This window comes from Syngnathus leptorhynchus, chromosome 20, assembly GCF_054491065.1.
Source record: "Syngnathus leptorhynchus isolate UIUO chromosome 20, UIUO_Slep, whole genome shotgun sequence".
In the NCBI taxonomy this organism is placed as follows: domain Eukaryota; kingdom Metazoa; phylum Chordata; class Actinopteri; order Syngnathiformes; family Syngnathidae; genus Syngnathus; species Syngnathus leptorhynchus.
In genome coordinates this window covers 3,861,282-3,886,689 of record NC_141214.1, presented here as the reverse complement: position 1 = coordinate 3,886,689, position 25,408 = coordinate 3,861,282, and the positions used below count along the sequence as shown (strand labels likewise).

General features: G+C 44.1%; 3 protein-coding genes and 1 long non-coding RNA gene across 7 annotated transcripts; 1 reads left to right on the top strand and 3 right to left on the bottom strand.

Annotated features, from left to right (window-relative positions):
* Positions 1–1,536: 1,536 nt before the first annotated feature.
* Positions 1,537–3,271, bottom strand: hsbp1l1 (heat shock factor binding protein 1 like 1). The gene is made up of 3 exons (XM_085901088.1): positions 2,491–3,271; positions 2,353–2,419; positions 1,537–2,036 (listed from the first exon to the last, which is right to left on the bottom strand). Exons 1-3 carry the CDS (start codon positions 2,533–2,535, stop codon positions 1,921–1,923), a joined length of 228 nt encoding a protein of 75 aa, XP_085757214.1. The 5' UTR covers positions 2,536–3,271; the 3' UTR covers positions 1,537–1,920.
* slc66a2 (solute carrier family 66 member 2) lies at positions 2,670–23,709 on the top strand. Of its 3 annotated transcripts, XM_085901084.1 has the most exons (19): positions 2,670–2,912; positions 3,788–4,077; positions 4,291–4,424; positions 4,987–5,037; positions 6,944–7,160; positions 9,983–13,944; positions 16,972–19,289; positions 21,662–21,809; positions 21,882–21,911; positions 22,128–22,171; positions 22,237–22,293; positions 22,394–22,446; positions 22,532–22,572; positions 22,639–22,706; positions 22,773–22,862; positions 23,062–23,166; positions 23,235–23,359; positions 23,435–23,505; positions 23,564–23,709. In XM_085901084.1, the coding sequence occupies exons 2-6, from the start codon at positions 3,875–3,877 to the stop codon at positions 10,191–10,193; spliced, it is 816 nt and encodes a 271-aa protein (XP_085757210.1). In that variant the 5' UTR covers positions 2,670–2,912; positions 3,788–3,874; the 3' UTR covers positions 10,194–13,944; positions 16,972–19,289; positions 21,662–21,809; positions 21,882–21,911; positions 22,128–22,171; positions 22,237–22,293; positions 22,394–22,446; positions 22,532–22,572; positions 22,639–22,706; positions 22,773–22,862; positions 23,062–23,166; positions 23,235–23,359; positions 23,435–23,505; positions 23,564–23,709. The 3 variants fall into 3 exon arrangements, with proteins under 3 accessions (XP_085757210.1, XP_085757212.1, XP_085757213.1); XM_085901086.1 differs by lacking the exons at positions 2,670–2,912; positions 4,987–5,037 and having other exon boundaries at positions 2,924–4,077; XM_085901087.1 differs by lacking the exons at positions 2,670–2,912; positions 16,972–19,289; positions 21,662–21,809; ... (9 more) ...; positions 23,435–23,505; positions 23,564–23,709 and adding an exon at positions 8,916–9,158 and having other exon boundaries at positions 2,924–4,077; positions 9,983–10,098.
* Positions 11,846–20,331, bottom strand: kcng2 (potassium voltage-gated channel, subfamily G, member 2). Of its 2 annotated transcripts, XM_085901079.1 has the most exons (3): positions 19,990–20,331; positions 16,951–17,791; positions 11,846–13,915 (listed from the first exon to the last, which is right to left on the bottom strand). In XM_085901079.1, exons 2-3 carry the CDS (start codon positions 17,716–17,718, stop codon positions 13,103–13,105), a joined length of 1,581 nt encoding a protein of 526 aa, XP_085757205.1. In that variant the 5' UTR covers positions 17,719–17,791; positions 19,990–20,331; the 3' UTR covers positions 11,846–13,102. The 2 variants fall into 2 exon arrangements, with proteins under 2 accessions (XP_085757205.1, XP_085757206.1); XM_085901080.1 differs by lacking the exon at positions 19,990–20,331 and having other exon boundaries at positions 16,951–18,163.
* Positions 20,709–25,408, bottom strand: LOC147040951 (uncharacterized). The gene is made up of 3 exons (XR_015062962.1): positions 25,213–25,408; positions 22,746–23,679; positions 20,709–22,443 (listed from the first exon to the last, which is right to left on the bottom strand). It is a non-coding gene; the product is annotated as an uncharacterized LOC147040951 (long non-coding RNA).

The window sequence follows — 25,408 nt, the reverse complement described above, 5'->3', positions numbered from 1 at the left end:
AGTATGACAGATCCTTAATTAGTCACACTGAATGTTTAAGATTCTCATTTATCTCTTCTATTTCCAGAATCCGACCTGCGCAAACACATAACGGGCACTCTGACATATTCCAAACACATACGACAGTACATACTTGTCTCGGGAGAGCACGATCAACCTGACCCTGTTTCCATGGTGACCAAATAACGGGTCGGTTGCCGGGCGCTAAGCCCTAGGTTGCACCCATGTTTCCTCCAAACACTTCACAAGAGAAGAGGGAGGCGCGCAAACGGGACGGAAGTAGCACTCATAGACGCCACTGCAGATTACTGAGTGTCACTCAAGTGGGAATCGCGAGTCGATGACGGCAATTGTAAACGCTGAATATACAAAATAGCAAATGTATTAGAAGAGGAACCATATTTGCTAATGCTACACCAGACATCAGATGAGCATGCAAAGGAAATAAAATCAGCGATTCGTATTCTTCATCTAAAACCTGAAATGATCTGTGTGCCGGCACAAAGTTTCTATTTGCGGCAAAGGAAATATATGAGAGGCGACAGAAGGTGATGTATGCTATTACGGCCCCGAAATAACTGCCGGGTTAAATTTAGACGCAGGTTGCCGGAGGCACAATGGAATAAAATAGAATGTATGAATGAGAGTCTGGCAAATTTACGGTGACAAAGATAACAGATGGCGGGTTGGGTGCGAGTTCGTCTGTGTGTGTGTGTGTGTGTGTGTGTGTGTGTGTGTGTGTGTGTGTGTGTGTGTGTGTGTGTGTGTGTGTGTGTGTGTGTGTGTGTGTGTGTGTGTGTGTGTGTGTGTGTGTGTGTGTGTGTGTCGTGAGAGCAAGAGAGAGAATGAAAGGTAACAGGGATTTTCACTTCAAAGTGGGAAGCGCTACTGCAGATTAAAGCACACCAGGTATCAAAGAGCCTCAGGTGGTCAGGAGCACTCAGGAACCCCCCCCCCCCTTTAAAAAAAATAACTGGATGGATGGACCGAGGGGTAAAATAAAAATACCCCCCCAAAATATGCTCTAAAGTCCACAGTTGTGGTTGCCATAGCAATAGAACTATCCCATAGTGTCCAGCTAGCTGTGATGATGGGTATCAAAAAGAGACACACAAAAACATCCATGCCATGAAAACACAAATGCATTTTGTGTTGTTTTGGTAAATACTGACACCTGCAGTTTAGATGCTAAAACCTCACCTGCCATACCTATTAGAATGGTTGTTTATCAAAAGGTCACACATCAACAAGAATACACCTTTAAACAACTCTTTTATTTCTCTGTATTTATATTTATTATGTTTCAATACTGTTAATAAGATACAAAAGGGTTTTTGGAGTGGGCTAGAAGTAGGAATGTTGAAAATAATTTTATATTCATGACAAATACAGCTAGGTTTTAATAATTGACGTTGCAGAAACAAACACTACAGATCAGCACCATGGACAGCGACAAGCTAAATGCTATGCAGTGCGCCAGTAACGCCGCTAGAGGGTGCCAATTCACTAGTTCTGGCAGAAAGAAATAGAGCTTACGACCTTTAAAGCATATTTATTTGCAAATTTTGGCAGCTTAGTACAAGGTAGTGAAAGTGTGTCAACTTGCATAGACTTATTTTGTAGTATTTCTCTAGATATACATTATAAATACTAATTTAGTGTGATGCACAGGTAAATACATATTTATATTACTATGAAACTATTTCAATACATTTTGTGACAGCGTTGCGTTATTTATCACTGTTCACAGAACCATATTAAGGCATTTTTGGGGTGTCATCACCATCAAACCAAAATAACACTGTCTTACAAAAAGTTTTTAAAGTGCTGTAAAGAGGTAGTGAACATTATTGCTTAGCATTTAATACTTAATTGGCTGCATCCGTAGTTTTCCTTCTTTGCGAGGGGATGTGATGGAATCTATTGAGGAAGCACATCGGCCTCTTTGGTAACTGGTTGATCGTCCATGTCAGCTTGTGTCATGAGCTCTGTCACGTTCTCCTCCAGACAGCTGATTCGTGTTCCCATCTCATCTAGTGACATAGTCAAGAAATCAAAACATTTCCGACTTCCTCAAACACCGTTAATATGGTATTATAACTATAACAATGGTATGTGATGCTTCATTTAAAAAGTCTCGTTGCGCCACCCAGTGGACACATTGTGTATATTAGTGTTTGTATATATGGGTGTCCTTGAGTTCTGACATATACAAAATATATTATTTTAGAGGTTACGAACGTCGCGCAATGAATTAGTATGCGCAGCGGCGTAAGTATATAAATCCGTCGTAAATCGAGGACCCCTGCAACGACTAAAAAAAAGTTTACTCATGCAATTTAGCAAGGATATTTTGGACTTCCAAATGTTCTGCGATGGCCTGGAATCTCCCCTGTAGTCGCTGCATTGTTTCTTCCATCTGCAATGAAAATCCAATTTGTGTCCAGTCTAACGACGACAAAAAAAAAACGATCCATGACTACCACTTACCGCTTGGGTCAGTTCTTTGGCAACTTTGCACTCGCTTTCTGACATCCTTCTGCAGGCGTTTGGCCCACCACTCTGCGTGTAGTACAACTACACCGAGCGATCTTTTTATTTCATCTGGATGAAGGAGGTTGCCCATCCATCTAGCCATCCATCGCTAGCTGCGAGCTCTCTGCAACTTTGATTCAACTTTGGCTTGCATGGTTAAAATAGCGCTGTGTCCGCCTTTTGCAGTCACCGCTTCAAAATAAAAGCTGACTAGTCAGACATTGCATGATAAAACCGCAACATGTGCAACAGTCTTCAGCATTCGCCACCCAAGTGTGAACTCTATTTAATAGATAAGCCTATATTGGTGTCAAAATAGTTTCCACGTGAACCTCAAAGGTATTTCTTTTCGTGTTGACCAGACGTGTATCGTAGAGGTATGTTTGAAGTATTTCCGATTAGATGTAACTTTACGCTATTTACACTGTCCAGTCATGAGTCCATTGTTCCAATCAGGTTTCCACAAGAGAGCGATTTTTTAACCCTTTTATTTCTAGCTATGCATTCGTCTATTTAATTATTCACCACTACTATAACGTTTTTAGGTTTTATATTGTTTTAGAAGAGGTTTCATGTGTTTTAGTGACAGATGACGCTGTTGCATAACTATAAATCTATCTTTAGCAGTGAGTTTTTTTTTTTTTTTTATCTGGATGTCATCTATTGTAAAACCCTTCAATGCACTGGAATGTGACAAATTAGTTACTGGTAAACGTTTTGTGTTAATGATTCACTAGTTCCCAACGAATTCCAATCAACGTGTTGCGTAGTCGTGCAAAATTTACCACAACAAACTGGTCACTTGTAGTTTGATTTCGCTTAATTAGAAACGCGTCGTTTTGTTTAATTTGTTTTGTTTTGCTTGCGATGAAGTAACAAGAGTGAACTATCTTGATGAGTCAAACATCTTTGGTTGCTCAAGTGACGTAAGACGTATACAGGAAGTACCGGTCAATACTGTCAGAATGTAAATGGTTCTCGGTTGATGGTAGGCTTGTCAAACCTTTTCCTCGCCAACATTTTTGTTAGTTAAACATTTGATCTATTCGAAGCGTGACTTTAATGATGTTGGACGTTTTGACATGGCGATCAAATGCAGCCTTAATGCAAAACTAGTCACCAGCTTCAGTGCCTTTGTCCACCATAAATAGAAGCGACAACAGTGAAACTCCTATTTGTATTCTTTTTTAATTTTATTTAGATTGATAGGATTATTTATACGATGATCATTATTTTTTTTATTCGCAACGAGTGATCGGTTGTTGTCCGGAGTTGGCGTCTGGATTGCTCAGATAACCGGCGTCAATTGACGCAAGTAAGAATTAATCTCCAACTCACAATGGAAGACGAAGCGTTTGCGCAGATAGTGAGCGTGTTCAACTGGCTTGTGTCGTGGGTGGCGGCCGGTGCAATGATGTTCGGCGGGGTGGTTCCCTACATCCCGCAGTACCGGGACATCCGGCGCACGCAGAACGCTGAAGGCTTCTCCACATATGTGTGCTTAGTCCTGCTGGTGGCCAACATTCTACGAATCCTCTTCAGGTACAAAGCGAATGATGGTTAGCCACTTGACCAAACTGTTTTTAAAAAAAAAACAAAAAACCGATTTATTGAATAAACCCATACAAACCTTGTCAGCTGCAATGCTAGTGTCATTGCACCACATGACTTTTTTTCCTGCTTCAAATGAATAAGCATTTCTATTGTCTGTTACAAGCTGCTGCAATTGCGCAATGTCCCTGTTCCTCCTGTCAGGTTTGGCCACTACTTCGAGACGCTGCTTCTGTGGCAGAGCATTATCATGATCGCCACCATGCTGGCCATGCTCAACCTGTGCACCAACGTCCGTGTGAATGCTGAACTCAACACCAAAAGACGTTCCTTCCTAGGTCAGAAACTTCTCCCTTGAATTTAAAACTGCACAGTGTTTTAATGCCATCACGGTTCCTCACTCCTGCAGTGTGCAAGATTTGACATCTGCACACCTAAAACAAAAAGTCTATCTCCATTTGGCAGAAATGTACTAAGAGCTAAAGCACTGCATTATTTGCTTTGCAGGCTTCTGTTTACACAAGTGGTTTAGTAATCAGAGGTTGAATGCACCATGTGACTGAAGTCGCATGATGTGTGTGTCGTCCCCGTCAAGCATTTAATCCTGCTTCAGGATTTGGTGCACTCAAGATTAAATAGTCGAGCTCCACTAACAAACAAAACTCAAGTTGATGTTTTTAAGCCCCAATGCAGCAAAAGTAGCGTTTTGCTGCCACCTTGTGGCACCTTGGGGCAATTGCACACATTTTCTTTTTCAGGATTTTCACTATTCATTAGAATGCATTTTTGTCCTTGTTTCTGTCGTTTCAAATCGGACTCTTCATCCAAACCAAACACTCCTCCTGCTTCTTCTTCTTCTTCCTCTTCTTCCTCACTTGTGCATTTATTTCCCGTCTGTAGCCTCAGAAATTAAGGACGAGGAGGTACGAATCCCTAAGAGGCTTTTTCTGGGTAGGTACTCCTCTAAAATGCATCCGCCATCCGTCATCAACTCATCTGGATCTCTTTTGCCATCAACCCCCGCCAACATTAACGATTGACTAACAGCATGCTGCTCACTCGCATGTCCTGCGCATGCGTGACCTCCCCGCATGGCATACTGCATGCTACATATATTAATATTGATTGATTTTTGTGTATGTGTGTTGGAGTGATCTTTAACGGCTGGAATCGACTCCATGTTCATATGTAATCGATCATCCTTCATTTCTCAAATACTTTACCCATATCTCTCTGAATCAGTGGCTTTAAATGAGACATTTGTGCCACAATGCAAAGTGAAAAAAAAAGCCACCTGTGAGGCTTTGCTGTCATTTTTTTTTTTTTCCTTTCTCTGACTTTTTTTATTTTTATTTCTTCTTAGTTCTGAGGAGAAAACAAACACATACTGTTCACAGTAGGAGTGATGGCGTACCTAATGCATGTACAATGCATTGCATCAGGCGCAGACTGAATTGCAGTTTCTAGTACGGCCATGAGATGGCAGTCAAAGACTATTAGCTCATTCTAAGACCTCATTCTGAATTTTTTTACTTCTGCATTTCTGCTTATTTCGATGGAGACGATTTCTAAGACCCTCAACATACTTGTCATCCTCCTCAAAAGGGGGTGAAGCAAATACACCCCCCTCCCCCCACTGGAGAATTGATCCCATGTCCCAAATTCATTGACCTCTCTGTTTAAACACAGAGCAACAAAATGCATCGCTAATGTGAAAAGTTCAAGTGACAAATATAACGTAGCCCCCCCCCCCAAGTCAGTGGGGGGCTTCTCCCCTCGCCTGATTACACGCCTTTTCCACTGCCCTAATCACAGCTTCGTAATACTGTAATTGTCGCAGGTGCACACCGGGCCCTTCCATCCAAACAGCTTGACATTTGCAAGCCAACTGCGAGGCAACCTTATAATCATATTATTTCCTCGCGACGCCCAACATAAGGACAGACGAATTATATATTGGAAATAATCCTAGACTGTGTTTAGAATACTGTTTTTTGGGCTATCTGTAGTTTTCATTTAATGCTTCAGTGCTGAGGAAGAGGAGGAGAAAGCGTAACGCTTGTTGTGTGCAACTTGGCATGCACAACATTATTCGCTATGCTGCTGCTGCTGCTGCGAACTCTTGGAAGCAGATTTGAATACATTTGCCTCTTCGCTGTTGCTAGTCTCCATATTTTGGCACAGTACTCCAAAAAGCCTTTTTTTGTATTGGAGCTCATTAGCAGGTGAAGCTAATGAATCCTCCAGCAAATTTCTATGTCGGAAAATGGCTTCTCCTCTTGTGCGATTGGATGCTTGTAAAAAAAACAAAAAAAACAAGCCAGATATGAATTTCATGATGAATCTGTTCCATCGCTTCGTGTTTCCCATCATTGTCATCATCAGCGTTTCCCGTGGCCTCGATATGAGCCCGTGATGACTATTTGGCCCCGTTGATTGTTACAAGAAGTGTGCTCGGAATCTCCGCGCTGTCATTTGTTCTGAGCTGGAACGCTCTGGATGGCTGCCTTTAAATCATCCATTAACGTTCTTGCCCTTGCTAATGCGAGCCGTGCCGAGCGCCTCCATCATGATCATTGTCCCTCGCGAGGGGGCTCCTCATTGTTTTCAAAGTGACAAAGCGGCACGGGGCCCTATTTGTGGCAGCCTCATATACGGGGGCTTTCTTTTCTTATTTATATATTTGTAAATGTGTCGCGTGAGGATTCACAGCTCAAGTGTGAAGCCTTGTGTGAATTTAGCCGACTATAAAAAGCAGCTTGTTTTTCTCACTTTTACTCACTCGGAAAGGTGGCGAAAAAACAAATGAGGCTTTTTGCGTCACTTAACTTTGTGGTTTGACTTTTTTTTTTTTCAGACTTCGACTGGAACTACTTCTGGTCGTGGAGCCGCTTCCTGGACTACGTTCAGTGCGTGGCGGCCTTCACGCTGACGGCGGCCTACGTCACCTACGTGCTGCTGGACTCGTCCGTTTACGTGGAGACGCTGGGCTTCTTGGCCGTCTTCTGCGAGGCCATGCTGGGAACGCCGCAGCTCTACTGCAACTACCAGAACAAATCCACGGAAGGCATGAGGTGAGTCCTTTATTGCTCATGTTAGAAACATGACATCAGAGGGGAAGGGCAAAGATGAAAAGTTTTATTATCCGTGGCCCCGGGGTAGTCAAACAAAGCTCAATTTCATCACAAATTCTGCTCCATCTTTTAATGGAGGTAATAATCGGCAGACAGATGAAAACGCTCATCGCTTTGACTGTTATTGTTCTCCTAAACGGAACATTTCAGCCTTTCCGAGCCATAAAACACGTCGCCGTCTTTAAAGCCGCATTTTGTGTTGGGGATGATGAATGGATAATGGGGTGGGAATGTAATATGATAGGTGGAGAAAAAAACATAATTAGAGATAAGTCTACAAGGCTGATAAAAAGCTTTCGCGCGTGCGTGCGTGTGTGCGTGTCCCCTTCGGCTACTGCCGGGGTTCGCTGCAGTAGTCAGATAAGAGCGCTCCTGCAGGGCTGCCTGGCCACCTAACCCGCCATGACGGCTCCCACGCTGAGCTGTTCCATGCACGCACACATACCCTCTCTGATCCAATCTTTTGTTGTTGTTGTTGTTTTCTACCATACTAAACTTCCCACTCGCTCTCAGCCAACATTCGTCAGCTAGCTTAATGCTAGCATATAGTGCGAAACGTCATCGGCGAATAAAAATGAACTTTCAAACTACACAAGAGGCACAAATTGTACAAACGGCAGATTTTCCTCACTGCTCTGTGGCAACAGCAATTAGTAGGGGGCCTTCTCTGCCTCTTGTTCTTAATCACATCGCATCTGCACGTACGTGCAAATGTATATCGTAGCTCAGCAGCGTGTCGAAAACCTCTCAGTGTCATTTCCTTCCCCGCTGCGGAGACTGTAAACGTTGTCTTGTCGGCGCAACCTGTTGAGAGTAGACAGCCGTTGCTAGGCTACGTAACCTTGACGCCATCCAAAGCGCTATTTCATCCGCCGACATATGTTTAAACGTACACGCGTCGTGTGTACGCGGTTGAGTAAGCAGACGGACAGCGAGACGTAAACTTTGGTGACCTTTCTTCTCAGAAGCTAATCCATGCCTGGAAGCATCTCGCGCCTTCTTGCTAATTAATTGCCTTGACTGCGAGCGGGGCCGATCAGGTGAACGTATCCTCACGATTCTGCACCGTGAGACGTGAAAGAAAAAGCTAGTTTTTAATCACGAAACAGGTTTGTCCCCGTGAGAGCGTCCTTGAATTAGCTAAATCCGATTTTTCGGCATGAATAGACACGCATGTGTGTAGGATGTTGCCGTCAATAATAAGTTGCTTTTAGTGCTCCCTCTCCCCCTAGTTTGAATTGCTCCACCTGTCAGCTTGTATAATTACACTGAGCTTGTGTGGGCAGCTTTCAATATATTTAACTTTATTCAACAAACTCGGTCGCGCTAGGCAAGTCTCGCGCTTCGTTTTTTTTCTTTTTTTTTTTCCGCAGACATCCGGAAATATTTCGGCGTCGGGGGCCAAACGAGATGAGGTGTTTGTTTTTTAAACGGCTTGCAAAAAAGCAGAGCTGCATACTGATCATGAGCAGCCTGCCATAAAACAACCACAATATAAACACTAAACATGGAGGCATCTAGAAATCCAAGTGCAGCCTTATAAGGTTTGTGTCCTAGTCCATGCCAGATAACGGCACCAGAGGGTCATACACAGGAGGACAAAAAACTAAAATTACCTTCACTAGTGGACTCTGAGAAATGTATGGCTTTTTTGTGTGTGTCCAAACTCTTTTTTTCCCCTCCCAATCATTCAAGCACTGTGCACTCTGATCCGAGTACATCTCCCGGAAGGAGACAAACAAGTAGCCAGACGATGTTCTCATGGCACACCCCGAGCCCCCTCCGCGTTTTGACGGGCGGGGGAGGACTCGATCAAACAGGATTCTCGCCTCTCTACAGGAAGGCATGCTCATAACCAAGACGACAGTCGAGGAGGAGGTTGACAAAGAACGTGGCTAACAAGCTCCTCGCTGTGAGCTGCAGGGGGAGGGCCAACAGGTACGGAGACGATGGAGGGGGGGGGGGCCAGATTGAAGAGGATTGCGTCTGTGAAGAAAAAAAAAAAAAAGAGGCTTTCTCGAGAGCTCGTGTGTAGAAGAAAGGGTGAAATAAATAAATAAAAAAAGATGTGAAAGTGCAGCGTGAGGTAAACGACAAGGCTAACACGAAAAGGCCTTTCCGAAGGAAAAGAGAGCTATGGTGAAGCCGGAGAAGATGAATAATGCAAAAGGGAGGTTGAGAAGCAAATCCGCTCTCTTGACAAGGCGGATGCGCACTTAAAATTTGGAGACGCAGACATGTGGAGACATCAGATTAGCCGTCATTCATTCTCCAGAGGAGGCCGATGGGATTTTTGGCAGGCAACGAGAACATGGTTGAACCTCTTGCAGGATAATGAGGCCGAGCCCTATGGAACATGGATGGATGGATGAATATTTGCAGTTGTAGATTGATTCTTAGATGTTGTCGAGGTGTACGTTTTATCGATCCCGAAGAAGATTCGCGCTCAATCAGAATGAATCATAAATGTGTTGGCTTAGTGTTGACGGGAGGTGTTTGCAGCTCTGGGGTATTGTTAGAGGCTTTGCACTTTCAGTTCATTACTTAGTGTTAGTCAAGAAAAAAAAAAAAAAGAACCATGAAGGAGATTGATCCTGTGGGTGCAAAGTGAAATTGCCACTTTAGTGTCGTTTGCGATTGGTGAGTTATTGAAACGGGGAGGGGCCGGGGGTGTCGGTCAAGCTCGGCATTAGCTTGATCAGGTGGATTGATTTCCAATTAACCACGGCGGCCGATCACTCACGGCATCTTCTTCCTCACAGCGTCAAGATGGTACTGATGTGGACCAGCGGCGACACCTTCAAAACGGGCTACTTCCTTGTCACCCAAGCCCCCGTGCAGTTCTGGACTTGCGGCATGCTGCAGGTCCTGGTGGACTTTGCCATCCTCTTCCAGGTTTTCTATTATAGCTTCTACCCCCAAAAGCCCGTTTCGCACGCCGCCTCCCACACCAGCAGCGCCAAAGCCCTCTGAGATCCGAGCGCCAACGGGAAGAACTTTAACCTCCAGAACTTGTTACAACTAAACCGCGACATGCTTTTGTAATCTTTAAAACAGCACAGTATGAAATAGGCGCCATTTAACCAACTTGTTACAATTTTGATACTATGCTGGAAGACGGAAGGACACCCCCCCCCCCCCCTCCAAAAAACCCTGACATGAACCTTCACCCCCTAACCTGGAACTAATCCTTACCGTGTCTTTGCACACTGTTGACTGAACTGAACCAATTTTTAAGGTTCAGGCATGTGGATTGACTGTTGCACGCCCCCCCCCCCCCCCCCCCCCCCATCCTCCTCTGCCTTAAAACATGTCCACCCGTACGCATTACTGAATATATCCTCACCCCCCCCTTCCTCCCGCTGTTGCATGCTGGTCAATTCTAAACCTCGCCGCTCTCACGGTCCCCACGCTCCTCCTCGGCACACTCAAAGGACCCGAGACTATTAAACTGGACCAAATAGGACAATGACCTCGGGGCGATTTCTCAGATGAGGAGTTATCCTCGTTTCAACCTGCTTTTGGACTTCTACCCAGAAGGACCTCTTGAAGTATTTGCGTGTCAGAAGAAGCAGGAATTAACGAAGCGAAGGGACTTTTGAATTATGCTCATTGCAAGCGTCAAAGACATATCTGTATATCTTCTCAGCCGTCATGCTACCAGACCATTTGATGGATTTCTTCCCACCCCCCCCCCCCTGCCAATTTAATAACTCCCCCTGCCTTGTCCATCTCATTTCATGGAGCTGTGTTCCATATCCATCTTCTTACACGGAAATTCATTTCCTGTTCTGCGGAGCTGGCCGTGATCCACCCACATACGCAATTCCCCCTTTTTGATATTATTTCCAAATCCATTTCTTGCGGCAAAAACCACACTTGGTTCAACTCAATATCCAAATTGTCTTTTAATCATTTTCTCTTTGCTTTACATGCTTCTATTCAAGCGTATCTTGTTACCTCTTTATTATCTACCAACAATAGATTAGAAAAAAAATTGGACCAAGGCTCAGCTGGTGTTTGTTTTGCATAACAGCCGCCAAATATTTGCTTGTGTTGTACAATTATGGATTGAATTTCTTCATGTTATACAACAAATGTGCTTTGTGTTCAATTTCTAGCAAATATTAAAAGCAGTTTTAAAGCAATTCTAATTTTCCATCTAACCTCCCAACTCAAATTCTTTCTATATTAGGACGCGTGACATATTTAAAAGAACCAGAACGAGCGACAGAAAACGCTTACGTAAGTGAATTGTGCTTGAACTGTCAATTTTGAAAATAGCTCGCGAGTTCTAAAGACAAAGTCAGTCAGTTGAAAACAGCGCCAGACGTCCGCCCCAAAAGGTTTTCCTCTTTTAAAACCATGCGGCGTTGCTTCAAACATGTTCTCCACCAAGATCAGTTTTAACAGCGGGAACTTTACAGAATACTCTCTGTGGGGATGGTAAAGAGGGATGTATCAAGAAGTGCATCCTTGGTTTTATCTTTTTTTTTTTCTGCGTTATGTTTGTTGAAGGGCACCGATCTGAAGTGTGCGTGTCCATGAGGCGAATTTATTCCGTGTATCTGGAAAACCTTCACTTCACAGGAGACGCTGTCACTGTTTATCAAAAATTGCCCACATCACTCGCCGAAACATTTATTATTAACGTGGTGGGGAAAGAAACACAAGACAAAACAATTTCAAATATTCTTAAGCACAGCAACTCATCCGTCGTGTAATGAATTGTTAACCCGACAACTTCCTGCACCGGAATTCATTCAAATCTTTATTTTGTTCTTTAAGGGAGGCTCTTTTAAAAACAAAATACATTCCAGGTGGTTTCATCCCAACCATCCTTTTTAAAAAAAATCTAAAGTGTGCAATAGTATGCATGCGTTGCCTTAAACATGCCTGCGTGAGATTTGGAAAAAAAAAAAAAAAAGCACAAGAACCATTTTGCAGTTTTTTTTTTTTTCTCCTGACAAGGCACTCCAGTCACACAAAATCACAAACTACCCTCACCGTTTGAGGGAATCCATTATTTCAACAGCTGACTCGGCTGAAAGCGAGTCAGCTGTTTTTGTTTCTGCTGCCCGCCCGAGGGGCTTGTATCAAAAGGCTTTTGTACTTTCTCTTTTGTGCAACGGCCAAGCTGTAAATATGACTAAAGGGGTTGTCAGCGACTGATACGCACAAAAAAAAACAAAAAAAAAATCCAAACTTAATATTCATTCTTGAATTCCCTGAAATGTTTCATCACTTTTTTTTTTTTTGCCATTTTTTTTTTAACCATAAACAAGACCTTTTTTTTTTTTTCTGCTGCCTTGTGGCTGATAATTAGCTTGGCACGCTTGGCGCATACTCAATGAGACGTAAATGGGAATGAATCAGTAATGTCAATAATTCCTTTTCTCTCTCTCAATCATTCTGCTTTACAAACCAGACGGTGAAATATTTTGGATTAGGATGAAGGCTCAGTAGCCATGCGTGACTTAAGCAGGATAGTCTTTTTTTTTTTTTTTGTGAGACAACACAACAAGAAAAATTACATGGCAACTGTGGTGACACCACACACATAAATGATAAAAGCTAGTTAGCTTAGCTCGTAATTGGCTATCCTTCCGTGTCAAGTTAATACTGATATACTCCGCCCAATGTCTCTATTTGTTTTCAGATCGTACCAAAATTTGAGATTTTGATCGTAAGATTGGTAAAAAAAAAAAAAAGAACCAAATGCTCAATTTCGTCCCCGATTGTTGTCTGTGTGTCCATCTTAAAATGTCTCCTTTCTTCTCCTGGATCGTTATTAATTTATCAGCCATGATTCCAAAGTTTGCTCCAAGCAGAAACTCCAACTCAAGTCCTTGAAGAGCAGACGTTTCCCCTGGAAGGACCAGTTAAGTGCAGGCCTGCTCCCTTTGCAGAGCCATGGACTTCCTTCTTTGTACGGCTGAGATGGCGGCCTCGCTGGGGCCGCGGTAGCTGTCCGTCTCTTGGGAGTCTTCGCTGTTCTGCGATTTGGTGCTGTCTTGCGAGTCCGGCTTCTGCCTCAGCGCTCGGTTCTGCTCCTCCTTCAGTTCCACGTAGGACCTGGAGAAGGTGTGAAAGATGGACGTGACGGGGAAGGCCATGAGCAGGATGCCGCTCAGGATGCTACTGAGCGCCACCACCTGGCCAGGGATGCTCCTGGGCACCATGTCTCCGTACCCCACCGTGGTCATAGAGATGACCGCCCACCAGTAGCTTCCGGGGATGCTGGTGAACTCCTGCTTGGCGCCGAACTCGCTCTCGGCGAGGAACACCAGCGGGGAGAAGAGCGCCATGGCCACGCACAGGAAGAGGAGCAACAAGCCGAACTCCCGCGCGCATCTTCTCACCGTCAGGCCCAGCGTCTGCAGGCCCAGCGAATGACGGGCCAGCCTCATGACGTAGAAGATCCGCAGCGCCCGCAGGACGCGCAGGACCAGGCCCACCTTCTCCAAGTAGTTGTTCCCGGAGCCCGCCGGCTTGCCGCCCACCGACAGCGAGTCGACGATGAGCGTGGTGTAGTAGGGCAACAGCGCCACCACGTCGATGACGTTGAGCGGCGTGCGCAGGAACATGCACTTGCTCTGGGTCTGGATGAAGCGCAACACAAACTCCAGGGAGAACCACGCCACGCACACTGTCTCCAAAACGAAGATGTTGAAGCACCTCTGGGAGCACTCCCCCTGCAGGGTCAACCCATAACGACACGAAGGTAAGTGACATCATTGACTGTCTACATGTGCTGCTGCGTCGTTTGTGGTCAAATATCAACAACTGCATGCTTTGATAGCGTTAAGATGGCCGACGTTGTCTAAAGCAAATTTCTGTGGCTGTTTTAAATACGCTTGTCATTCTCTTTTGTTTTGCTCTTTGGGTGCTTCCGAAGTGTCAAGATGAATACGGAGGTGGCATGGCAGTCATTAAGTCAAAGCGCCTCGAGAGTCTCGCCTTGTGACTTTGTTGTTGCTAATGAACAAAGAAGGTGGTGAACATGCATTAAGTGTGCAAACAAAACAAAAAAAAAAGCACCAACCCGCACCAACCCGCACCATCAAAGGTGTGCTGAAGAAAAAAAAAAAAAAAAAACTAATCTCTTTGTCATCAGTCGTTCGTAGCGCTCATGAATATTCCGCCGTATAATTACAAGACATCGTTTGGTTATTAAGCCAGTCGGGCCCCCGAAGCATAGCGCAAACGAGAACTGCTTGCTTTTCATCTTAACGCATTCACCTTAAAATCTTATTCAGCATTCACTTTGTTTTATGCGATAAACGGCAAGCCACAACTAGAAAAAGTAAAAAAAAACAAAAAACTGTTGTTGATCATCACAGCTCAAGACAAGCGTGGAAACTGTTGACTCCTCACTTCCACAATTTCTTCCATTTAGTTGCCGGCCGTGTTTGCTTTGCATCAGCAGGCTCCAAAATGAATGTGTGTGTGTGTTGATGTGTGTCTTTTGAGGTGTCAACATTTAGAGGAAGTATTGGTCAAGGTGGAGGGGGGGGGGGGGTAAAACAAGAAAATGTTCTTGCCAGATGTCAATTAGCTGTAATGAGTCCCTAGGCGCTGTTTAGTCCCAAATGGGATTCAAATTTGAAGGCATGAGTGGCACTAATGGAATCAAAGCAACAACAGTCTGCAAGTCTCAAATGCTCATTTAAACAGGATGTCCATTTTTTTTTTTTTTTTCACAAAGTACTAGAAAGACAAAATCTTATATATGCCAGCTCCAAGTGCGCGTGAGAGAACAAGCACAAATCATATCTACTTGTGATGGATGGCACTTTTCTTTCCGAGGATAAATCCAACTCGGTCAGCCCAAATGACGAATGCGTCGCCTCTTCAGCAAGGAGGGCAAAAATCCTGACATGAAAATTTGGGAGGGTTGGAAAGGGAAACGATCAAATATGACATGTTGGCAATAGAAGAAGAAAAGGTTCTTTGCTAAATGGACTGGCCTTTAGAAGAGTCAGACAGGCTGAGTGCGTGAGCATTAGGTCAGGTCATGTGACCACAGTGCACGCACAACTACCATTTCCTGCCTTGCATTACCAGCCGATATGTCGCATCTCCATTCTGCCCCGATTTGTGCCTAACTTGCAACAAAGCGAAAATGATTCTGTGATACGACTTATCATCATAACACACAGACAACCCAAATCCCAAAATGTTTTCCTTGTGATGCTTTCATTAGCGTAGCGCTAATGTAAAGACTGCCTAGAAGGCCTAATGGATGCTCCGTAATGATGGCGGTGAGAGTGCCCGCCCTTCTCTGGAAGCAGAGGCCGTAATTAGCTCAAGCACTTCACCACGCCAGAGTCCTATTGCAGAAAAAAAAAAAAAAAAAGCGCTAGGCCGTCAATATTAGCCGTGCCTTTTTTTTTTTTTAAAGTGTGCGTTCACTTATGCTGCTCTTAGACCGCTGTGACAACTGCGGGAACGGCAATAAACACGCTCTCCATCACTTAAAGGGCCGGTTTACAGCAAACGTCTCCATCTGTTTGGATTCACGCTAGCATGAACCCAAACAAGGAGGTAAAAAAAAAAAAAAAGTCACACGTAATTGAATGCAAGTAAAGAAAACGCAGGGTAAAAATACAAGTGTGATCGCAGGTTCTCGCCGAGGTGTCAGACAACGGTGGCTTTGTTTGCATCCGCCTATCGCTTTCTTTCTTGCCATATGCTTCTTGAAGATCTCAAAACCCATGTGTGAAGCTGTGCCAGCTCTTAAGTGGCTTCTGGTCAAAGAAGTTAACTCTTCAAAACCTCAACACGCTTTTAAAGATGAACATGTGTGTCCCAAGACAGATAGACTTTGCTTCATGTTATCTTAGGGAAAGAGAACCTTCATCCTCTCTTGATGAAGTGTTTGACAGATCGGTGAGGCGGCGGCGGCGGCGGTTCTTTAATCACGCTCGGCTTATGCATCATTCACAAGGGAGAATTAGTGAAATGAAATTGAGTCTCCCGGGGTCTCGAAAGGGGCAACGCGCGGCTTGTTTGAGTTAGGATTACGCCCATGTTAGGTCGTGAAGCAATAATAGGCGAGTGTGTTGAGCAAATAGCCGATGATTAAAAAAAAAAAAAAAAAAAAGCTAAATCAGAAATAAACTCACAAATCCCGACTTAATATGTTTTATCGTGTAAAAACAGATCTACAAAAAAAAAAAAAAGCGCTAGAGCTTCCACAATTGGTCAAAGTAGGTTAGGGTATATCTGTAGAAATTAGGATTTCACACTTAACATTTTGCATAAGCTTGATGTTATATAACATGATATATTTTTTGATAAAGGACTGGGAAGCAGAGGCGAGGAAATCCCAAATGGAGGAAACGCTCTTCATTTTCCGTGACCCGCGTGGTCGTTAGCTCGTTATTGTGTCACGTTTGCGTCTGAGGCCTCGACGTGACGGCGACAGCCCATTCTGTACGGAGCCGCCGTGCGTCCCTGAGCTTGTGTCTCTGTCACCGTGATTTACGCTTAAGCACAACGTCCACGACTCCGTGTGGGCCGCCGCATCAACATAATCTCAATTGTATTGAAGCGCCGTGCATCCCTAAGGCGCTATCCTGCCCACTTGTTCCTCTCCTTTGAAATAGGGAATACTTATTTGAAGGTATCGAGTACTCGAGAAGACTGCCGATACCAGCCACAGATACTAAAAAAAACAAAAAAAACAAAAGGGGGTTTCAAATGAATATCGTCTAGTGGAACTCACCCTCTCCTCCTCCTCCCTGAGGTCCGGCATGGTGCTGACGCAGAGCGTGACGGCGGTGATGGCCACAAACAAGACGGACAGGCAGGCGAAGATCTTGCCCGGGATTCCCGAGTGAGGGTTCTCCACCATGTCCCTCAGCCTGCGCATGCAGCCGCCCTCAGGCGCGTCGTCCGGGCCGGCGGCCGACTGGCAGCTTTCCTCGCTGGGCGGCGGCGCCGCCGGCTCGTTCTCCTCTTCCTCAAGCCTCCGCATCTCCTTGTACTCCTCCTGGCGAAGACGCAGCTTCCTCAGGCAGCACCAGTCCAGTTTGTTCTCCTCCACACCCCAGTAGAGCAGTTCCTCCTGGAAGGATAGGGCGCACATCTCCCTAAGCAGCCGCAGCTTGCCCGCCGCCAGGAAGGTGACGATAGTGCGGAAGGCCGACGGGCTGCGGTCGAAGAAGAACTCATTGCGGCTTCCGTCGTAGTCGTCGCACACGTCCATGATCTCGGCTTCGTTGCTACAGCCGCGAAGCTTCCCCAGCCTGGTCAAGGGAAACTCGTCCAAGGTGGACCAGGGGATGCGGTACTTGATACCGCCCACGTTGATGATGGCCACCGCGTCATCGGCGTCCGTCTGGCGGGTTTGCGGCTTGGCCAGGCGTTGGGCCCGCTTGTAGAAGACACCCTTCTTGGCGGACACCTCCTGCGGGTTCTGCACCCGCTTGAAGTGGAAAGTGGTGAACTGGCGATCGGTGCTGCCGGCCAGGAAAGCCACCTCCTGGTACATGGCGGCTGCGTTGCTTCACGACGGAGGGCAATAGGGTCGCGGTTCGTCAGCCATTCAGCAACACGCCGCCGCTCTGTCGCCCACGCACAAACACAACGGCGCCTGCGTCAAGAAACAGTGAGTAGAAAAACCCTCCATCGCTCTGATGCTGTTATCGTATCAGGAATGAGAAGTCCTTTAAGTCCAGGCCAGTATTGAAAATATACAGCCCGAGTGTCATTTCACAATGTCATTAAAGTGGTTATCACTACGCCCTCTTGTGGACAAAACTATCTTCAATTTATTACCAAGCTAAGAAAAAAAAAAAAAAATAGTACTCTAGTGTGTCTTATTTCTAAATCAATAGGCTGAGAAAAAAACAAAAAAAACCAACCATCAAACAAGTACATTATTCCTGCAACGTGCTTAAGCCGGAAACAAACTGCACACTCAGCGTGAAAAGGAAGAAAATAGAAAACATGCATTAGCCATATTACACGCCTCTCAAGTGCAACGGCGGCGCTCTAATACGCACCATGGCATTATGCTCTGTGAGTCTACTCTTGTGTGGCACACCAAAGTCTCCACATGAAAGAACTAATGGCTTGAAAGGAAAAAAAAAAAAAAAAGCAGCTACTCCAAGGGAAAACAACAGATTGCAGTTAAGACACTCGATCATGTTCTTTTATCATGTCGGAAGTTGTTGGGGGATTTTTTATTTCCCCCCCCCCCCCCCCCCCTAGACTTATCTCCAGCTCCACACGGATGCGAGTTCATGCTAACAAGCTGAGACACGTCGTCTTTTATTCAAGGCGAGCATCTGGAGTCGCCGTCCTGCCGGTGTAAAATAGTTAAAACACTTTTGAGTTTGCTTTGTTTACGTCTAGAAATGGCACATTTCAATCTTCAAATTGTGCAAAACTGTCAAATCGCTTCAACTTTATAAAGAAATCCAGAACGGTTCATTTATTAGGCACAGTTCAGTTGTATTTAACTTTAATGTGTAATGTTTTTTTTTATATATACTTAAATGATTACATTTAAGTATATATAAAAAAAAAAAATCGCAACATGCTTTGTCAAAGCTTATAAATGCGTAGACACAAAAAGCACTCATTAATTATTAATCCTGTTTATTATGAAAAGGCTTCGAATAGCTCACAATGAAGTATTTGTCGTGCGGAACATTAGCGCTCTCATTAGGTACGACGTTTTCAAATTTCTTCTGTTTACTCGTCATCTATTCTTTTTTTTTTTTTCTTAGTGCATCGGTAATGTTGGGACATTTTCTCTTAGGTGTTGACTGGCTTTTGTTGCCAAAGAACGTGAGGGTTTTATTCCCCTTTTGTGCAGTACAGTACTGATTAGCACCCCCCCCCTCTTCCTAAGCAGCCTGATTGGTCTCCCTCCATCCTCCTCACAGGGTCCCCTCCGCTCAGAGCGCCAGACGAATGGCGGCAGGCGAATGAGGCCGAGAGAGATTGATGCAAAACGACCGTTGAGTGCTACAGCAATCGCCCGAGAGAGGACTTGTCACATGAGAGCCTTTGACCATCTGCCCCCACTGAGAGGCTTCGGCCAACTTTAGAAAGGTCAGTGTCCAATTGTGTTGACGTTTTGTAGGATGTTGCACAAGCACGATAATAAACATAATATCATTACTGTAGCAACAATGAAAATGCATTTCATTTGATTATTTTCATTGTATTTTTTTTTTTAAAGAAAATCTTGCAAAAATGATTTAAGGATTAAATCATTAGCATTATCATCATGGCCATACTTTTATTTTTTCAAAGTTTTTTTATATTAATTGCATTGGGTGGCAATTAAAACTTCTATGAATAGTTTATGGGTCAGATGATTGGAGGGCAATATTATTTAATAATTCAGTCATTAGAATTAGGCTAACACTAATAAGGGGGACAAATGTGACAAACTCTCGGTGTCCTCCGCATGCATCACCACACGCACCCACAATGCCGTCATGTCTGTGCTCACTTCAAAGTGTGCATTTGTCTTCATTTCCGAAAGAAATGTGTCCTGATGAAGCCTCATCAATTGAGCGCATCCAAGTCTCCCCTTAGGAGCAGAGCAGAGCAGAGCAGAGCAGAAAGTAGCATCGGTGTGCACCATTAACCCTTGTCTACATGTATTCAGCTCTCAATTGACACATCACACTCCTAAAAACAGCGAGCCATCATTTTGACTCCCTTTCAAAGCGCGCATTTTCTCACCGATTCACGCGTAAAAACAATTGTCAATGCATTAGGGGGGGGGGGAAACGCGACTCACCCAGCTGGCCGACTCCGCGTCCATCTGCTTCAACGTGTTCCACGCGTCCGCTCAGGCGTCAACGCGTTGCATGCCGCCAAGTTTCCCACGCACACGCCACGGGAAAACAAGGGGGAGGAAAGCAAGGCGAACGCCGGCGAGTCCACCCAGATGCGCATTTTACGCGCACGAAGAAAAACTGCACTCACACATGCATTCATACAAACACACAAGCAAAGAGTTCCGCTTTTTTTTTTTTGACACGCTCCTTCACCAAGCTCCTCTTAGCGTGGACACAAAGGGAAAAATGGAAAAGCAGTTTTCAGAGGGTGATGCTTCTCCCTGCGCTGTGTGCGCGCATGTGTGTGTTCAGCGTCATTGGGGTTGTTTGTCATCCACTTCCTCTCGCTTCACTCCAATTAAGTGGCAGACATACTGTCATTTAAAAGAGCTCCACTGTACATGCAGGGATTCACCATTAAAAAAAAAAAAAAAAAGAATCTTGAGACACATTTTTTCTTTTGCATTTTTTAGTCACGTTCAATTACATAAGGCATTCAACATCAAGCCAGTGTTGGTTCTCTACCAAGCCTATCATGGTATAATGGTTAGTGTTGCAGGCCGGGACTTGGGATTCGCTGGTTCGAATCTTATCTCAGTTCTTTTGAAGTCATTATCATCTAGTGCTTTCATTTGCAGTCCAACCTTTTCGAACAGGAACCGATGTCTTTATTTAAAAAAAAAAAAAAAAAAAAAAAGTTTGCAAAGGGATGACGGGTTTGGAGGTTGGTGTCGTCTGGACGTATGCATGATGTATACACAACGGAACTTCAGAATTTCCACGTCGGAATGGCCGAATGGTATAAGACTTGCCCCTGCATTCAGAAGATTTTTGGTTCGAGACCCGTTCCGTGTAAATTTACTTGTTAAAAAGATCCTTTTGTAAGAATCGAACCCGTGTCTACGGGATCAAAGTCCGAGACTCTAACCACTTGGCTAATAGGAATATAGAAAAGGCCACAATCTTTGTCTTTAAATTCCAAGTCTGGTCACACAGCCGATAAATATGAGTAAAAGATTCTGAATTTTCCATTCCGAAATAGCCGAATGGTATAAGACTTGGTCTCGTAATCAGGAGACCATGGTTCAAGACCCACTCTGTCAAACATTTTCAACTTAGAGAGATACGTGAGACTCGAACCCGAGATTCCTGATCTGAAGGCAAAAGTTTATCTCTTCGGCCCACCGGACTTTACATTATAACTTGCGATTAGTTGGTATTTAACTTTCACCTCGGACAGGCACGAGCTCGTAACATTCGATAAATAAGGAAAACTCACCTATTGAGACCACAAGGCTATAGTCGAGGGGATAACGACAACGCCTCCTGATATGCGGGTCACTGGTTCGCGCCCAGCAGCCACCTAACGAGGACATGTGACATATACTCTTACTTGAACAAAGATACGGGTTCTTTTTTTTTTTTCTCTCCACTAATTAATGACGTCATCACCCAAAAAGTATAAAAGACGTCAGAAGAGCGACACTCGTTCTCTCACCTCTGAGCGTCACATCGTGCAGGTCTACCTGCAGTGCTGCACGCGTCTCTCACGACGGCACTTAAAACTTCGACAAGGTGAGCTTTTATTAAATCTTTGCCTTTTAAAACTAACTGCTTTTTGCTCTCTTTCAGCGTCAACTTGCACTTTGTGCTTGCTTACGAGTGCTAACGTGCAAGCTAAAAGGTTTGCACGAGCGTTGGCAGTTATCGTCTTCTACGACGTTAAATTGCATCAAACATTTATTGGGTGCACGTGTCGAACACTGATGAACGCAAAAATGTAAGTAGATATTTCTAAAGCAAGCAGCGCGTAAAAAGAAACCCATCAAATATTTGCACAAACATTTTGCAGCGTCTGAACGACAGCGCCGTTCTGCCTAAGGTAAGTCGACAACCCCATTGCTTAGATTCATTACAGAATAAATTAAATATTTTGATGAGTGCGTGTTAATTCTTTCATTTCTTTCTACAGGTGCGAAATCTTCCAAATGAGCCTCACATGACCGACTTTCTGTGCGATTAAAGTGGATTCTCAAGTGAACCTTTTTTTTTTTTTTTTTTAATAGACTACATCTAATTGTCTCATTTCTGTCCACAGGTGTGCATCTGCAACAGAAGGACCAGATTCACTGCAAAAACAAGGCAAATATTTTTATTTTATTTTAGAATATATCTATTAAACTGACGTTTTTTTTTTGTCTCTGCAGGTTCCAATATGGCCAACTTGCTGTCCTTTGAGGCATGGCTTCATGAGACGTTTACAGGTTTGATCTTGCTAAGCATGTCTACCAAATGCCACGTTGCTAATCCAAACCAACTCGTAAGGCTGAAAATTTAAAAGTACAATGTTACCGTGTCTTTAAGGCCCGCAAGCTGTGGTTGGAGAGACGTCCGTTGCTGCCCAGCGCTCTTCACTGGTGAAACACGTGCACACTTTCAGACACATACAAATGTTTGTAAGTTATTTCAACATGTGCATTTTCTTCTCGTTTTATCCACCAGGTGGTGCCAAAGAACCTGCTTCCTCCAGCATAAATCAACTGGTAAAATAATGTTGGAACCTGTTGCAATGACTAATTTAATGGAAATGCTTGACCCATTTGTTCCAGGTGGTGCTGGTGCAAGGCTGTCGGAAAATGAGGCGTCGTGACAAACTTCCTGTCCAACATGCTGACAGGTGACTCAACTTACTGATTGCTACGTTAAGAGCACTAACCTGCTTTTTCTTTGTCTTTTCATGCAGTGCCGCTTCCAGTAAGTGTGCCACAAAGATCCTCCACCTGCTGTCCAAAGAGACTCATTCTCTAAAACTTCAGAAGGTCCTCAAGTGCAAGTAAAGTGACTAAATTGCAGCTTGATTGTTCCCTCGTTTGTGTTGCATGCAGGTGTGGCCATCTTGGAGAATCTTTGCAACATTTCAGAAACTAAGCCTGCCGTTTGCCGTCTGAGCTTCAACTTCATTCAAATCTTCAGTTGAGAAAAAAAAGTAACATTAAAAAAAAAAAAAAGTCATCTGTTCATTGTCATTACAGGCACTGTTGGCAAGTCCTGGTCCAGAAGTGTAAACCGGAACCTTCTACAGAAACAATAGATTCCTTGAGCACTCAAACAGCAGAGATGACAACTAAACTCTGCTGGTAAGAGAAGCAAGGCACATTTGATTTCAACTAGCATGTTTCAAAAATGAATCTGTTTTTGTATCCAGTGTACTACACCGTGGAGCTCATGGTAGAGGCCGGCCGACCAGAATAGAGCTGCTTGACGGCAACACTTTTGGTTGGTGCTTCTCTCAAGACAACCTGAGTACTAGGTGACATTTGCACTTAAAAGGTAGGCTCTTTAAATGCTCCTTATTGCACAATCCTCAGACAACTTTGTTCCAATTTTTTTTCTATTTTCTGACAGGCAACAAAAACAGACCAGTTTCCTGCTCATGCAGCGCTCAACACTTAATGCCATGAACATCTTTCACACTGGTAAATTTATTGCTTTTTCTGCACCAAATGTTAACTTACAGATCTGTTTTTGTCTTAGGTCCACCATCATCCCGCTAACTGGCTGACCACTCATCCCACTGCCGACTACTTTACCACTCTTCAACGAGCAGTCTGCCATCCAACTTGAAATTGTTTTGTGATTGAATGTTTACTCTGCAAAAACAATAAAATTTGTTGACAAGGCATGCTTAATCTTTTAACTCTTCATTCTCAAACAAAATAACCTAAGTATAAAAAAAAAAATTTCCCCTGGATTTTTTTTCCCCCTGAAATTTTTTGGGGTTAATTTAGGAAAAAAGGGGGCGGGTCAAAAGGTATACTGCGTTGTGATTGGTTGAAAGCTCAAAAAGTGGGTGGAGCAATGAGAATAAAGGCTGTGATTGGCTGAAAAGGGGGCGTGCATATGCAAATGAGATGCTCTGTGATTGGATGGGGCAAAAGTGGGAGTGGCCACGCCAATTTGGAGCATTCTGATTGGTCAGATGTGCAAATGCTACATTCTGATTGGCTGTTCAAAAGTGGGCGTGGTTATGCAAATCAGGTGCTGCGCTGTGATTGGTCAGACTTGATTTTGGCAGAGCTAGGAGGAGGGCCAAGTGGCACTTAGGTTTTCGAAGGCAGTTTTTGGTCTTGAGGTGAGCGTTGGCCTTTTGTCACTGCCATGGACACAAAAGTCTTTGACTGTTAGCCTGCATCTCACATGACTCACAGTGGCTGCAATTGAATTGCTGTCACTTGTAGTCATGTGAGATGCAGGGCAACAGTCAAAGACTTTGTGTCCGTGACAGAAGGCCAACATTCACATCAAGACTGAAAACTGCCTTCCAAAACCTAAGTGCCACTGCAGCATCCACCAAATATAAAAGACTTGCACATAAAACACAAAGACATTGACGACAGGCCTCGCATGGAAGCAGCTTAAGTGTTTGATGAGCTCAGGTATGATGTCACTTACTTCTAATGCCACCAGAGGGAAGGAAGGTGAGCACATGCAAACACCTGACCACTCTCACTGGGCCAAAAACTAAGTGCCAGGTACTGCATGACAACTTCATCACCCACTTTTGGAGGTGTTTTTCAATGACACTGATGCAAACCAAGTTAGTTAACTACTCATCAAATGTATATTTCTGACTAAACTACTTTGCATCAATGTCATTAAAAACACATCTCGAGGTGTTTGATGCTAAAGTTGTGAAGTACCTGGCACTCAGGTTTTGGCCCAGTCAGAGAAGTCAGTTGGTTGGATGAGCTCAACTTCCCCCTGGTGGCACTTTGTGCCATTAGAAATGACAGGTGAGGTAGGTGCACTCGCGGCCACCTTGTGGTCCAATGTGACATCACACATCAGCTCCTCAAGCACAACACTGTGTACTCACATTACGTTCCAATTGCAGGTTGGAAACAAAGTCATTATTACTTGTACACAATTTTTTGGTAAAGATTCAAGTCACATTTATTTACAATAAAATGGTGTAATTTTACTTTTTCTCAATATGCCAACACAGGTAATGCATTTGTGTGAGCAATAAGCTCCACACCTTACATGCAATGAGTAACTTTCGAAAATATATTGGCGTCTAAATGTGCAACCAGCAGCCAATGTGAAGTCTCAACTCTTGCAGTTTGAGTATCAACTTCTACGAAAACATAGAGAAAGAAAACACATTGAAGTCAAACGCTTACCTTGATTAACGTTTGATCGACAGCCGATGCAACTTGAGGGCGTGCTCAAGTCACCTTTGTTGATATTGTTCTACGATAGCTAGCAAGCAACAAACAAACTAAAGGAGCTCGTGTCGTAATGATGCTGTTGCATATTTACATGCAAACAGCAAACTTGAAAATGTTTGCAATGCTCACTCAAAACACAGCTATTAGT

Excerpts from the sequence above, each read along its gene's own strand:
- hsbp1l1 (XM_085901088.1), bottom strand. The coding sequence starts at position 2,535 with ATGTCAGAAAGCGAGTGCAAAGTTGCCAAAGAACTGACCCAAGCG. Across the intron at positions 2,420-2,490 it reads CCAAAGAACTGACCCAAGCG|ATGGAAGAAACAATGCAGCG; the intron begins GTAAGTGGTAGT and ends TTTTCATTGCAG. Across the intron at positions 2,037-2,352 it reads AGAACATTTGGAAGTCCAAA|TAGATGAGATGGGAACACGA; the intron begins ATATCCTTGCTA and ends TGACTATGTCAC.
- slc66a2 (XM_085901084.1), top strand. The coding sequence starts at position 3,875 with ATGGAAGACGAAGCGTTTGCGCAGATAGTGAGCGTGTTCAACTGGCTT. Across the intron at positions 5,038-6,943 it reads CCCTAAGAGGCTTTTTCTGG|ACTTCGACTGGAACTACTTC; the intron begins GTAGGTACTCCT and ends TTTTTTTTTCAG. Across the intron at positions 7,161-9,982 it reads AAATCCACGGAAGGCATGAG|CGTCAAGATGGTACTGATGT; the intron begins GTGAGTCCTTTA and ends TCTTCCTCACAG.
- kcng2 (XM_085901079.1), bottom strand. The coding sequence starts at position 17,718 with ATGTACCAGGAGGTGGCTTTCCTGGCCGGCAGCACCGATCGCCAGTTC. Across the intron at positions 13,916-16,950 it reads TCAGGGAGGAGGAGGAGAGG|GGGGAGTGCTCCCAGAGGTG; the intron begins GTGAGTTCCACT and ends TTGACCCTGCAG.